Source organism: Pleurodeles waltl, chromosome 6, assembly GCF_031143425.1.
Source record: "Pleurodeles waltl isolate 20211129_DDA chromosome 6, aPleWal1.hap1.20221129, whole genome shotgun sequence".
In the NCBI taxonomy this organism is placed as follows: domain Eukaryota; kingdom Metazoa; phylum Chordata; class Amphibia; order Caudata; family Salamandridae; genus Pleurodeles; species Pleurodeles waltl.
In genome coordinates this window covers 1,017,095,844-1,017,111,242 of record NC_090445.1, presented here as the reverse complement: position 1 = coordinate 1,017,111,242, position 15,399 = coordinate 1,017,095,844, and the positions used below count along the sequence as shown (strand labels likewise).

General features: G+C 42.9%; 1 protein-coding gene across 2 annotated transcripts in view; it reads right to left on the bottom strand.

Moving 5' to 3' along the window:
- The window catches only part of CCDC27 (coiled-coil domain containing 27), a 259,053-nt gene that overhangs the window by 181,026 nt on the left and 62,628 nt on the right, over positions 1-15,399 (bottom strand). For both annotated transcript variants that reach the window (XM_069239955.1, XM_069239956.1), the window contains exons 2-3: positions 2,511-2,610; positions 1,426-1,607 (exon numbers count right to left, since the gene is read on the bottom strand). In XM_069239955.1, coding sequence (XP_069096056.1) covers positions 1,426-1,581 — 156 coding nt within the window. In that variant the 5' untranslated portion in view covers positions 1,582-1,607; positions 2,511-2,610. The remainder of the gene's footprint in view (positions 1-1,425; positions 1,608-2,510; positions 2,611-15,399) is intronic.

The window sequence follows — 15,399 nt, the reverse complement described above, 5'->3', positions numbered from 1 at the left end:
TTAACTGACTGGCTGCCCTTCAGTTTGCAATGAAACTCTTGGCATTCTGAAATTTTATGTGAGAATTAGGGGTGTTGTCCATATGAAAAAGTAACATACTCAGTTGCGTAATTGTATATGCTGCATCCAAATGCAGCCAGGGCTTCAATCAAATGCTTTAAATGCAAATTAAACAACTGAGGTGATGAAGAGAACCTTGAGCGACTCCCCATTCAAGACCGATTGTCTTACAAGTGAAGTTTCCAGGTTTCACTGACTTTGTTCGGTTTTCTAAGGCAGACCTGATCTACTCTAGCAATATATCTTGCACCCCTGCATAATCCTATGATCAACTGTATCGAAGGCAGCAGAGAGATCTAAAGGAACCAGGACAATGTTCCTTCCATGGTCCTCTTCTGGATGTAGTTTATTTGAAACTGCTGTTACCCCAGATTCCATTTTGTGAATCAGTCTAAAGCCTGCTTGAGCTGTGTGAAGGAAAGCAGTTACCTAGAAAATGTTTGCTTAGTTCTTGATTGACATGTACTTCCAGTAAGTTGGCCAGGTAAGTGAGAAGTGAGATTGGACGGTAATTTTTTAACATCTCCTTTGGGGTGTCCGTAAGATAGCAATGTTTAATGACTGTTTTTGGGTTGAAAAACATTGATACATGAGATTTGATATTTGGAAGAGACGCTTACAACATGCTTCTTTCAGATGCTGAATTAGTATCCATTCAAAATCCCATTTTAGGAGTCAGAAAAACTTTATGACAGCTAAAATGGGATTAGTACATAAGAAAAAAACATTTAACGGTCACAAACACCAAATGGAAGTGTTTGCAACTATTAAACTGCTTAATATCTCTGGCACCAAGTTTCTTGAATGCCTCTACATTTCTCGAAATGCATTTTAAGCATAAAGAAAAGTGCCCTAAAATGGTACTTAAAAGCTAGTGCATTGTGATTAAGTGACCTTGTGCAATTTTCTCAAATAGTGTATGTGCAGCCATGTTGATATCCTGATAAATACACCTCATTATAGTTTGGAAAAAGTAGTCTATTTCATTCAGTTTGAGTATCTTGCTCATAAATTGCATCAAGTGAAATGCCTAGTGCTGCAATGTGTGGATCTCAGATGATTTAACAGCAGATAGTTACTAATCTCCCAGGCTTGGTGATCCTGTGTGCTCAGAGTTATACCGGTTTGTTTAAATATTGCCTAACCAGTCCTAGCACATAAAATAAAAAACTACACGTATTTCATACTGATAGCCTGTATCTGAATAAATAAAAGTCGGTAGCATATCATTATGTCTGTTCTCTTTCTCCTTGTTAAAATAAGAATTTTTACGTAATGATGATATTTATGAAGGGACCTGGGCACTGATCAATATATTTGTCCAACCTGCACAAAACTATTTGGAATAGTAACAGAAAGCATTACCTTTTCCTCAGAGTAAGGTCCAGGGGCGGATTTACTAAAGTTAGCCCTTCTAGGATCATTGCCTGGAATCTTCCAGACTGCTGTTTTTGGCCTCCGAATTGCTAAGAGTTTAAGCTCTTGACACCCGTTCATCTTCAGTCCACTTAGCTCTTTCATTTCGTCTATGAAGCCAGCCACCAGCTCTGCATTTGATACAAAAAGGTTTTTCTTAAGCATTAATCTCTTTCATTAAAAGAGAAACAATCCACAGTACTGACTAATATTTTCTTTCAGCTAACAATTTCTTGCCTAATAGTCTAATGAGTGACATTCTTCATGTGTTAACATACTTGACTAGTTATGCCATACAAATTAATGTTCGCTATTTAACATGATGCACTATTCACATCATTTACTGGGTGACATGCCTCCCAGTTAACATGAACTGCTACATGTTTACCTGATGTTCAAAACTGCATTGGTTAATTAGCCAAAACAGTCAACATACCTTAATACCTAATGGACTCCACGGGTTAACATGTGCTGCAGGTTTCATCCCCACTAGTGTCTGCATGGCTCTAGAGTTCATGATCATCCAGGTAAAATGAACTAGTAGTTAACATTCCTTAATATTTAAAATAGTCTACTCCTTAACTTTCAGTACTGGTTAACAACTGATGTAAAAAAGTAACCCACTAGATAAGAAAACCTACCATTTTATAAGGTTTACAAGTACCATTCATTACTGGTTAATATAACATGAACTTTTAGTTAATGCAGCATACTATACTTCAGGCCCTGCAGGGCTACAGGCTCATCAATCACTTTATTTTGATGAAAGCTAAATGTAAATGCATACTGTGTTTTCTGTAACTGAAGGTATGAAAGTTCTCCTGGAATATTTGCTGAATTGCAACCTGTTTACGCGGGAAAGGGGTGTGTTTGTTACAAAGTTAGATCTTTTTCTTAGTAATGATTTACATTCCTTTGTATCTTTTTAGGGTGATTATTTTACAGTGATGAGTTATTTCATAATGTTTGGTTGCATCCCAGCCAGGATTACAAATAATAAATACATATACATGCATACATATGTAAATACATACACATTTCGTATTTTATTTGCCACAAATTTCTTGCCATCCAGTCAAATACGATTCCATGTATCCTCCTGTCGCATGATCAAATTCTTTTCCCCGGACAATGCTGTAAAAAATGAAAATGACATTGCATTTGTGAAAGTAAAATTGTCAAAGTTATGAAAAACTTTTTTCTCATGAAACCCTGGATGATGAGAAGAAGAGGGGGTTGTAAGCCACTATAATACACAGACCACAGCCCAGAAACACAAATGCAAGACACTGATCTCTTAGAAAATAGATGGACTTCCAAAGAGATAGTGCATATAGTTTCAACAGCAGTAAAATGCATTACACTATAGTTTTTTTTAAAGAAAGTCACATCAATTCTCAATTGTCATGAACTATCAACATTCACTAAAATGATAGGCTGCTGAAAATATGCACTTGTAATGGAGCTTAAGATTGATTATCTACTAAACTAGAACATTTCTATCTTTCACTCTCTAATATATGTATAATTTGCACCTGTGGAAGTGAATTCTAGAGCTTGAATCATAAAAGCATTTGTGAGTATGGGAAGCAGTACTACATACTCTTACATGCCTTTGTGATTTAGGCCCAAAATGTACAACTCTCTCTTAGTTAAAGTACAAAGAGGACACAGTACCTTCTATTCATACTAATTGTGTATGGAAATTCCCTGAATATTCCCATTTAACTAACTTTTTAGGTTTTTAAGGCCAAGTCAAAAAAGAATGTAAGAGTATATAAAAGAGTTCCATAGTATGACTACTTTACATAGTTAAAAAAGCATTTGGTAATAGGTTCTTCAGCTTTTGAGCACTTATCTAAAAAATGCTTGAGCACCATATGCTGACTATTACATATCCCAGGAATAGTGCTCAATGCTACCCATGAAATACTTCATGTGTTGTCATCCAACCTTTATGACTAAAATGAACAACTTTAATTGGAACCTTCTCAGGATTTGTGGGTATTCAAAAACTTTTGTAAAAACACATTCACAGAGATTTGGCCCAGGCAAGAGCAGCAGTAAATATGTTACAATTGAGAAAATGAAGGGACTATCCCCAAAACTGCTGCTGCTTTTTAACGGGGAAAACGTTTGCTGCATTGAGAGAAACATAACAAAAGGCAGCAAGAGCATTTCGACTTCTTAGGTGATTTTCTCCTGAACCAATGTTCAAAATGGAGTAAATAATGTATTATCTAGACAACTGATAAAATGCACTTTCCCCGGATTAATCCTGGAAATCTTGTGACCTCAGAAATGTATTTCAGATGAATGTTTACATTTACATGAGGAAATTTATGAAAGATTTTTATGAATTCCACTAAATACAAGTGATTTTTGCAGCCCTGTTCTCAGACAGAATAATAGCATTTTGAATCAAATAATGTTTCTAGCCGCTCATTCCTAGAGGCATATTTATACTCTGTTTGAGCTGAAATAGTGTAATTTTTCTTACTCTATTTCAGCGCAAATTTAACTCCATATTTATATTTTTACGCTAGATCCGTCTAGCGTCAAAATATTGGAGGTAGAGTCATTTTTTGCCTGTGGAAAACTACCTTGTGTCAATGAGATGCAAGGTAGCCATTCCCGGGCAAAAAATTACTCTAAGGCCCAGGCGCCTTCTTTATTCTCCCGTGCAAAAATGGTGCACGAGAGGGAGGTGGGCCTAAATAATGGCGCTAAGCTTGCTTAGCATCATTATTTAACGCCTGGGTCAGGGTAGGCATTGGAGGACCTAGAGTGCCTTTTTTCATGGTCTGAGACCATGAAAAGAGCCCAGAGGTGCCCTTCCCTGCCCCCTGGGACACCCCGACCCACACCAGAGGGAGAGCGGAGGATGGGGGACTCCATCCCAGGTAAGTATAGGTAAGTAAAAAAAAGAATATTTCTGTAGTGCCATAGGGGGGGGCCTAACTTGGTCCCCCCTACATGGCACTGGGCTCAATGGCCATGCCCAGGGGACATATGTCCCCTGGGCATGGCCATTGGGGTGGTGGGCATGACTCCTGTCTTAACTTAGACAGGAGTCATGTCCATGGACTTTTAACGTCAGAAAATGATGCTAGTTTGGTTGGAGGCATTATTTATGCCTCTGCCCATTCTAGCGTCATTCTTTGACACTAAACTCCTTGTTATCCCTACGCCTCCCCCACCCGGCTAGCTCCTTTTTTTATGATGCTAGCCGGACCTTACAGTCGGCGACCGTCATGCCATAAATTTGACATCTGGCCAGCTTCTTGGGATGGCGCTAGCTGGCAGTATACTTTTTTACACCATTTAGCGTCTAAAAGTATAAATCAGGGCCCTGGTTCTGTGGGCATTAGCAGGAGTAACACTGAAGTCTGATGGGAATTTTCCTCTATTTTTGGGGTATCCCAGGCAATTCTAGTGAAATTGAACTAGTGAATAAGAAAAAACATCAAATATCAAAAAGTTTCAATTGTGTGATCTCATTGTACAAATTGAAAATACACACATCGGGTAGCTTTTGTAAATGTCAGGGTAATTGTTAAAGTAAAGACTAAGGTTAGAGCTTGACTAATGATTATGGGAAATTTTAGATAATATTATGGTGAAGTTAGGAGCTGTGTTAATGTTTCGGTTAGAAAGAGGGTTTAGGTGAAATAATGGTTATGTTGGGGCTAGGAGTGGGCTATGAGATTACCTTTAACGTCATAAAATGGAGACAATTACTCCAAATCTCCCCAAAATTACTACTGTTGCCAATTCTCACTGAAACCATTCCAGTACATGCCAGTCACTTGATATGGCTTATGCATTTGTAGCTTGCCCTTCTCTCTTTTACCATTTGTAAAATACTACTTTTTCATCCCTTCTTACCTTACACACAGAGCGGCTCATAAGGTAATGGAACTACAGGAGATTATCTTATTTAATGTCTTTATGGGTAGGAGAAGTGGGTTGACTCTCTCATTCCCTACATAGTTTAGGTAACATGAATCATTGGTATAATGCAGGGATGTGGAATTCCTATCGCCCGACGCCCGGGACATCTTGTTTGAGGTCAAGGGCTACAAGTTTTTATGTTTACTTTGTCCTTGGGACAAGTAGGCCCAACCCCCTGCAGCACAAACCCTTTAGCTGCCTGATTACAGAGAGTGGAACTCTCTGCAGTTGAGTTAATGTGTTTCCAAAAGATAATGCTGTTCGAACTTGTATTTATGGTTCATTATTTGAAAGTCTTCATTATTAGTGTGAGTGCTGTAAATAAATGTTTTAAGGTCACACTTCACTACTGACGTTGGTTCCAGTACAAAAAAAAAAAAACCTGTATACACATGTTTGAAAAGTTTAGACTATGAGGCTAAGTTTAATGCTCCCAGAATGCTCTCTGATTATATGCAAATGAAGTGTCATTTGGTAAAATGTGTTGATGCATGCTAGTATTTCCCAAAAATATTTCTAATGGAAAATCAGTGTAACCATTTTCAACACGATTATGGGAAGCATGAAAATAAACAAACACTGACAAAGCCAACTGATCTGACATATTTTTATAAGTCTTTTAGTTTCATCAATGCGTGTCTTGTTTTGACATGGCTTTTGTAACACTTTATTGTTGTGGGAGCTACCAGGCCCTCAACATTGTAACAAACACTGGCAAACCCCCCCAAAAAAGTTTTTGAACTCTCTAAAAGCACACCAGCGGCATAACAAAGGCCCCGCAGCCGCCCTCCATGGGGCCCCTTCAGCACAGCACCTGCCCTGAGTGAGTCTGGAGAGGGGGCTCCTCCATGTTCTTTACAAAGGGGCACCCTCCAGTTTAGTTACGTCACTGATTGCCACTGTAGTTCCTGACACTGAACAAAACTACTTTGTGTGGCAATATGCTCCTTGTGGAAGAGCAGAATGCGATCACTCACAGTAAAGCCGGCCGAAAGAGAGAGAAATAGAAGTTTAATAAAAACAAAATGTCTTTGTTAACACCAGACCTAATTAGGGACCAAGACCCACATGTAGGTAGCTTTTTGCATGTCGCAAACAGCGACTTTCGCTGTTTGCGACATGCAAAAAGCACACTGCGATGCACAAACCCAGTTTTGCGATTCGGTAACCTGGTTACCGAATCGCAAAACGGGTTTGCGACTCGCAATTAGTAAGGGGTGTTCCCTTCCTAATTGCGACTCGCAGTGCAATGTAGGATTGTTTTGTGACCGCGAACGCGGGTGCAAACCAATCGCAGTTTGCACCCATTTCAAATGGGTGCTAACACTTTCGCAAAAGGGAAGGGATCCACATGGGACCCCTTCCCCATTGTGAATGTCACTGTAAACATTTTTTCAGAGCAGGCAGTGGTCCTGTGGACCACTGCCTGCTCTGAAAAAATGAAACGAAAACATTTCATTTTTCATTTTTGTTATGCATCTCGTTTTCCTTTAAGGAAAACGGGCTGCATTACAAAAAAAAAAACTGCTTTATTGAAAAGCAGTCACAGACATGGTGGTCTGCTGTCTCCAGCAGGCCACCATCCCTGTGAGGGCCGCCATTCGCGAGGGGGTCGCAAATTGCGACCCACCTCATGATTATTCATGAGGTGGGCATTTGCGAAGCCCTTGCGAATCACAGATGGTGTCAGGGACACCATCCTACATTCGGATTTGCGACTCGCAATTTGCAGGTCGCAAATCTGAACCTACCTACACCTGGCCCCAAATTCTTAAAGAAAGTCACAAAAGTGCACCCATGGTATATGTTGTACCCTATAAAATATTTGTGAACTGTATTTTAGCATGGGTAAATACGATGTGTAGATTTGCTCATGTAAAAATCTATTGAGCATTTGCAAGTTCATTTTCCCTCCAGCCACTTTCTTCCCAACACTGGAAGAAGTTCTAATTCTGCCATTGTCAGGAGTAAATGTCCAACCTTTCTTATTATGGGAAAATATTAGAGAGAAGCTGGTAAAAATCTTTAAAACATGCAGGTTAGTAGGTTTGCAGACTCAAAGGCATTCCAGCCCTAGAACTATTGCTTACTGCTTCCTCCAGCCCCAGTATGCAGATCTGCAGAAAGGTGGCAAAATAAGGAAATTGTTACAGTAGGGATTGAAACTGCAAGTATTTAAGCCCTACTATGGTAGTAGCCCTGGCATAATCAGAGAGGCTATTATCAGAGCACTTACATAATGAGATTGCTGCCATAATTTGTCGCCACACTACATGGCACCAAAGGGACAAGTAGATCTTTTTACAGGACAAGTAGATTTGAGAAGCAACCTGTCCACTGGACAAGTAGATATTTTAATAAATTCCACACCCCTGATAATGTGAGTCAATGTTAGTTGTCTGATGAGCTTCTGCTGCACTTTGAAAAAAAAAAACTGCCTCCAACCCTGCTATTATGAGTATGGTGCTTACAGCTGGGATTTAGCATAACCTTTAATATCCATGAAGCCATGTATCATACAATAACCATTCACCTGATAAGTGGCTGAATAATCATTATTGAAATTCACATAATCAACGTGTGCATAATTAAGTGAGAACTGAATAACAATGCAAAAATGAATTTTTTTGAGGATGGGATTTACCCAATCCTGTGCCCCACGGTTTGACTTGAGTTTATTTCCATATATGAAGAAAAGAGAATTTTTTGAGCATCTTGAATTATATTAAGTACCTCCTAATTTAACTAGGGGTGGGCAGAATGTTGGTCATTCCGTGTTACTCTTTAACGCAGAGTTTCAGCCAAATTCCACCTATCGCTGCATGGTGGAATTTTTGTCCAGGCTCTAGAAAATGTAAGCCGGCAAGGGTGAGCAAGATTTTGTGTCTCTTAGCGCAATTTCCTAACAGGGGCGGTTGCGAGTGGTCACAGTCAGAGGGCTGTCACTTGAGTAAATCTGCTGGTGATCAAGTAGATTTTTCACTCAAGCATCAGCAAAATCTGCTCCAATGGCTGTGCTCCTGTGCAACACATGTGCTAAATTGCAGCGCAGACTGCATATTTTACTCCCGTTGGAGGAACTCCACAGAATCTCGCTGAGTTTTTATGTAACTCTGTGGAATTCCATTAAAAAAGACAGCTCGGCAAGTTCTGCCTACCACTAAATTTAACTTTTATGCCTAAAGACCTATTGTTTCTATAGATGGGGAAATGCAGCTGGTTAGATTTACATTTCTTCTGAGAGTTTCCTTTCTTAAAGATATTTAAATCAAGTCATTCAAAAACATAGTTACAGCGTCACATCCCCTCTCCTATAAGTAAGCCTTCATTATCCCGGAAAGAAACAAGAACTAGTAAAGCATATTGGCCACCTGTGATAGACCAATCACAGGAAGATCCTTACTCACAAAATGTAGGTAGATTTGTAGTGTCCTTATAATACTTGGGCATGTAGGCCCTGAATAGTCACAGCAAAGTATTCTGATGGGTGCACCATACCACTGACAATAGGTTTTGAGCCTCTAATATATTTTTCATTTTCCCATTCCTTAATTTATTATATCATTCCTAAATATGTCACACCAATGATGTCCCCTACTTCACCAGGAGACTGTCCCTAGTGTATAACGGCATTAAATTGCCCAATGGAATAAGCTTTGTATTAGGATGTGCAGAAAACCTAAAGAATGTGTCTGAGTGGGACCAGTACTTAATTTGAGTCAGTGGTTGCCAGTGGGGGGATTGACAATTATTTTTAGGGATCAGTATTTATTTTTCCATCTGAAATATTTACTGAGTGCAGGAGAGGGAAAAACAAAAAATTGGAGAGATGAAGGAAGAAAAAGATGACAAAATAATCACAAACAAAAGCAGAAACCTTTAAGAGTGAGAGAACAGAGCAGCGAGTGTCTGGTAGTGGATTAAAGAATGCCTTCCTTGGTATTGGATATGCTGGCTACTGAACAGAGCTTTGAGCCCCTGCACTCTTTCCTTCACAAATTAAGCACTGAGTAGGCTGATTTCACTATTAGGTGGTATCAGTAACCCAATGGCCTCTTCTATTGCCCCCAATACTCCTTTCCAATAATCTTATTTACATATTTGTGCAGTCCTTAACTCTGTGTGTGTTCCCATCCTGCTCTACCCCAACACCTCTCTGATTTATTAGCATATATTGTGTGCATGTAGTACAAAGAGAGGCATGCCACCAAATATTTGCTAGCCACTTCCAACCCTGGAGCATGGGCAGCTTCCCTCTGTGAATATTTCATTATAATGTCCCATTGTTTATGGGAGGGAGTCAATCCTGTTTCCTTCTCCAATTTCCTCTGCTATTGTCTGTTAAAGGTGTCTCCTCCATCTTATAACAGCTTGTATATTTTTAGAAATGTGATGTGGCTCATATTTTTTCAAATGCGGTAAGAGGACTTGGGGGTATAGATTCGCTATTGTTAACTCCACATATATGTACATTGCAGTGTATATATTTTATCAAGGTATTTTGGTTCTCAATGTTTTGGATGCAATATTCTAGAAAATCAATATTCCCTATCTGAAATTCAAGACTACAACCAAGATATCTATACCGTTCTGTCTCCCAAAACTTTCTTAAATCTTGAGCTGATCAAATTGCTACAACTACCCCCTTCTCAAGCATGTCCAAACATTCGTGTGTCTTGCTGATTGCCTTTCAACAAAAGCTTCTCTGCATAAAACTGGTCTAAAGTTTGGTTTACCGATGATTAGAGTACATGATAAAGGGAAGATAGTGAGACCTGGTTTGACCCCAGCTTGATCCCAAACCCTCAAATCGTGTGTGTAATGCGGGGTTGCAACATGTTTGTGCCTACCTTTGCGGTTAAGACAGGGAACCTCTCAGACAGGCCTCTCTACAAGGGAATGATCTATAGCACACCAATGTCACACTGTCTCTGCCTTAGACCACTCTAAGAAATGCTTAAGATGCAACTCTTCCTAATACCAGGTCAAATTGGACCCCTTTCTAACTGTCCGAAATCCTAATCTAGCTGGCACCCTCGATCTCTTTCCTTCCGATAATGCCCACCCAAAGTGTTTTTAAATGGATAATCCGAATGTATGTGCCAGACTTGTCACAACCTTGCTAGAAACAGCTCGACTTTCCATACTGACCTCTGTTTGATGGGAAAAGATGATGGTGTGGATTTGCTTAGGGCTGAACCCATTAATATCTCCTCAGCTGGGTTTGGTTACATTAAATAGTCTTGAAAATTGTTTAAAAAATAAACTCCAGGTAAATTGTTTTTTGCATACCAAAAAATACCTTAATCCTGGTGCCCATATTAAGTGTTATCACATCAACCACTGACATCCACTATAGGTCCAACGAAGATCGGTCTCTACCTTACATTTTAAAACATGGGTTCTCCAACCTAAAAAAATGGGAAGGTGACTTCAGGATGAATGTTTCATGAAATCTACAACTTGAGCCTTGGTGGGGCAAAACCTGGAATCCCTAAGCTATGGAAAAGCGGACTTTCTTTGAGAAAAAGTAGCTTGATTTGAAAGAGTTTGGATCCCCCATTACTCATATACCCTAAGAGACAAGCCGCAGGGGTGTGATTGCAGCCTCCTCTGCTACTGTTGTCAGTAGCCACAGTGGATGTGATTTTTACTGAAGAATTTCAGTAGACAAGCGCAACAGGGGTTGTGTGATGAATGGTCAAGACAGCTGCACAGTTGGATTTTGGTTTTCTATTTTATATGATCCATTTGGGAATATACGATTGTCAAGGTATTTATTGTTGAATGGCTTTACTTCTTTGTCATTTAAAAAAAGATGGTGCAATAATCGTTGATTCTGACTTGTGTCCATTCAAAACATTAAATAAAGTTCATAAAGAAGCAGAGCAAAGGATCAGGAGACTTCCGACATCAACTAAGAATATGCTGGCCCAGTAGTTAAAAAATTATGCATGGACATTACAGAAGCAATTATGTCCATAGTGTTCCTATCTCAGACTATGCTATTAAACACCCAAAGACAACCAGGAATCAAAAGAATCTTGAATATGGGAAAAATATCCCTAGAGATTCAACAATAACAATATTTTAAAAATCCTTTAGAGTGCTTAACACATTATTCTCATTTCTCTATTATGAATATTCAAAAATGTGGTCAACCTCTTCCTCCAAAGCTCCAAAGACATAAAAAAGAAAAGCTCACCAAACCCTAAAATAGAAAAGGATCTGTAAATGATTAACTCCATGTGGAGGATGCAACAGTGAGGAACACTGCCCGATTTTGGATGGTCAGCACTCCTGTATCAGGATTAAAGGTTGTGTTACGCCCACTGATGTTTTTACTAATCAAGACAAGAAACCAAGGGGTAAATATACTTTTAGTTGACTGAATATGATAAAATCAATCAATCAATCATTGAATTTATAAAGTGCTCTACGTACCCGTGAGGGTTTCAAGGCGCTGGGGGGGGTGGAGGGGGAGTTGCTGTTACTGATCGAAGAGCCAGGACTTGAGGAGTCTTCTGAAGGTGAGTAGGTCTTGGGTCTGTCGCAGGTTGGTAGGGAGGGTGTTCCAGGTCTTGGCAGCGAGGTATGAGAAGGATCTGCCGCCAGAGGTCTTTCGTTGGATGCGGGGAACGACGGCAAGGGCGAGGTTTGTGGAGTGGAGCTGACGGGTGGGGGTGTAGAAGCTGAGTCTGTTATTCAGGTAGGCTGGTCTGGTGTCGTGGAATGCTTTGTGAGCGTGGCTAAGAAGCTTGAAAGTAATCCTCTTGTCCATGGGGAGCCAGTGAAGGTTTCTCAGGTGGTGGGAGATGTGGCTGCGGCGGGGTACTTTGAGGATCAGCCGGGCGGAGGCGTTTTGGATGCGTTGGAGGCGTTGTAGGTCTTTTGCTGGGATGCCTGTGTAGAGTGCGTTGCCGTAGTCTAGCCTGCTGCTGACGAGGGCCTGTGTCACCGTTCTTCTTGCTTCTGTCGGGATCCACTTGTAGATCCTACGGAGCATGCAGAGTGTGTTGTAGCAGGAGGAGGAAACTGCATTGACCTGTTTAGACATGGTGAGGGAGGAGTCGAGGACAAAGCCCAGGTTGCGTGCGTGGTTGGTCGGTGTCAGTGGGGTTCCTAGTGAGGTAGGCCACCAGGAGTCGTCCCAGGCTGAGGGCGTGGGTCCGAGGATGAGGACCTCCGTCTTGTCCGATTTCAGTTTCAGAAGGCTGCTTCTCTTCCATTCGGCGATGGATTTCATTCCCTCGTGGAGGTTGGTTTTGGCGGTGCGCGGGTCCTTGGTGAGGGAGAGGGTGAGCTGGGTGTCGTCGGCGTAGGAGAGAATGTTGAGGTTGTGTTGTCGGGCCACTTGTGCGAGGGGGGCCATGTAGATGTTGAACAGCGTCGGGCTGAGGGATGAGCCTTGGGAGACGCCGCAGATGATGTCGGTGGCTTCGGAGCGGAAGGGGGGGAGGCGGACTCTCTGGGTTCTGTCGAAGAGGAATGAGATGATCCAGTCGAGGGCTTTTCCTTGAATTCCGGTTTTGTGGAGGCGTGTTTTCAGGGTGCGGTGGCAGACTGTGTCGAAGGCGGCAAATAGGTCTAGGAGGATGAGGGCTGATGTTTCGCCATTGTCCATTTGGCGCCTGATGTCATCTGTGGCGGCGAGAAGGGCGGTCTCAGTGCTGTGGTTTTGTCTGAAGCCGGACTGGGAGGGTCCAGGATGACGTTGTCTTCGAGGTGGCTGGTTAGTTGTGTGTTGATGATTTTTTCAATTACCTTTGCTGGGAAAGGGAGTAGGGAGATCGGTCGGAAATTCTTGAGGTCGTTGGGGTCTGCTTTGGGCTTCTTTAGGAGGGCGCGGATTTCGGCATACTTCCAACTTTCCGGGAATGTCGCTGTTTCGAAGGAGATGTTGGTGATCTTCCGTAGTTGTGGGGTGAGGGTAGAGTCGGCTTTGTTGTATAAGAGGTGGGGACAAGGGTCTGACGGAGATCCTGAGTGGATGGAGTTCATGATCTTGCGTGTCTCTGTGTCGTTGAAGTTGGTCCAGGAGGTCAGGCGGTTTGCACAGGTGGAGCTTTCGGGGGTGGGGTCTGGAGTGGGTGTGGCATTGAAGCTGTCGTGGATGTCGGTGATCTTCTGATGGAAAAAGGTGGACAGCGCGTCGCAGAGTTCTTGGGATGGTGGGATGTCGTTGTGGTTGGCGCTGGGGTTGGAGAGTTCTTTCACGATGCTGAAGAGCTCTTTGCTGTCATGTGCGTTGTTGTTCAGGCGGTCTTTGAAGTGGGATCAGTTGGCTTGTCTGATGAGTTGGTGATGCCTGCGGGTGGCGTCCTTGTGGGCTGTGAGGCTGTCAGGTGTGCGTTCGAGGAGCCATTCCTTTTTTAGTTTCCGGCAGTCGCGCTTGGAGTTTAGGAGCTCGTCGGTGAACCAGGTGGCTTTTCTTCTGGCTTGGTTGTCGGTGGGTTTCTTGAGTGGCGCGAGGTTGTTGGTGCAATCGTTGATCCACAGTGTGAGGTTGTCGGCGGCGGTGTCTGGGTCGGTGGGGTCGGAGGGTGGGTTCTGGGCGAGGGTGTTGGTAAGCTGGTCTTCGATAACTTTGCTCCAGCATCGGTAGGGTGGTTGTTGGGTGCGGTGGTGCTCGGTATGTTTCTTGTAAGTGAAGTGGATACAGTGGTGGTCGGTCCAGTGGAGTTCGGTGGTATGGTTGAAGGTGACGTGGGCGCTTGAGGAGAAGATGGGATCAAGCGTGTGGCCGGCGATGTGGGTGGGTGTGTTGACGAGTTGTCTGAGGCCATGGTTGGTGAGGTTGTCGATCAGAGTTGTGGAGTTGGTGTCGTTGTTGTTCTCCAGGTGGAAATTTAGGTCCCCAAAGAGGATGAAGTCCATTGAGGTGAGTGCATGGGTGCTGGTGAGATTGGCGATGGATTCGCTGAATGGTGCTCGTGGTCTGGGAGGTCTGTAGATGAGTGTTCCTCTGAGAGTGGTGTTGGGGTCGGTGTGGATACGGAAGTGTAGGTGTTCGGCGGTCTTGAGGGTGTCGTCCGTGTGGGTGTAGACTTTGAGGGTGGATTTGTCGGCGATGGCTATTCCCCCTCCGATTCCGTTGGTGCGATCCCTTCAGATGATCTTGTAGCTGTCCTGGATGGCTATTGTGATGTCGGGCGCCGAGGAGTCGTTCCACCACGTTTCGGTCAGGAAGGCTACGTCTGGGGCGGTGGAGTCGAGCAGGTCCCAGAGCTCGATGGCGTGCTTGTGTGCAGAGCGGGTGTTGAGGAGTATGCAGTGGAGGTGGTTTGTTCCGGTCTTTGTAGGTTTCCTTGTTCTGTTGCAGGTGAATTTGCAGGCGCGGCAGGAGAAGGGTCCGTTGGTGTTCCTCGGTGAGGACTGGAAGCATGCTGTGATGTGGCCGGGATTGAGAGCGTTGAGCTGGTCGGCCATGTAGCGGCGTCTAGAGGTGCAGGGGTCACGCGGACCAGGGGGGGGTGGCGCTGGGCGTGGTCCAGGTGAGGACGGGCAATAGTGGCATAGAGTGCAGTGGTGCAGAGTAGGTTGGTGAAGAGAGCAGTGGCAGAGATTTTGTTGGTTTTGAGTAAAGTGGCATAGAGTGCAGTGGCCTAGGGTGCAGTGGTGTAGAGTGCAGTGGTGCAGAATAGAGTGGCCAGGAGTGCTGTGAAGTGGAGTGGAGTGGAGGGGCTCAGGGTAGATTGCAGTGGCCTAAAGGGTAGAGGTGTAACATGGAATGGCACATAGTGGAGAGGCATAGAGTGCAGCAACGTAGAGTGGATTGTTACAGAGCAGGATAAAGTAGTTTTGAGTACAGTGGCATAGAGTAGAGTGTCATAGAGTGAAGTGGTGCAGAATATATTAGGGTGGATTGGTGTAGAGTGTAGTAGTGCATAATAAAGCAGTGTGTGGAGGAGTGCATTCCAATGGAGTAGAGTGGTGTAGAGTAGAGAGAAGTGGTGTGGATTGGTGCAG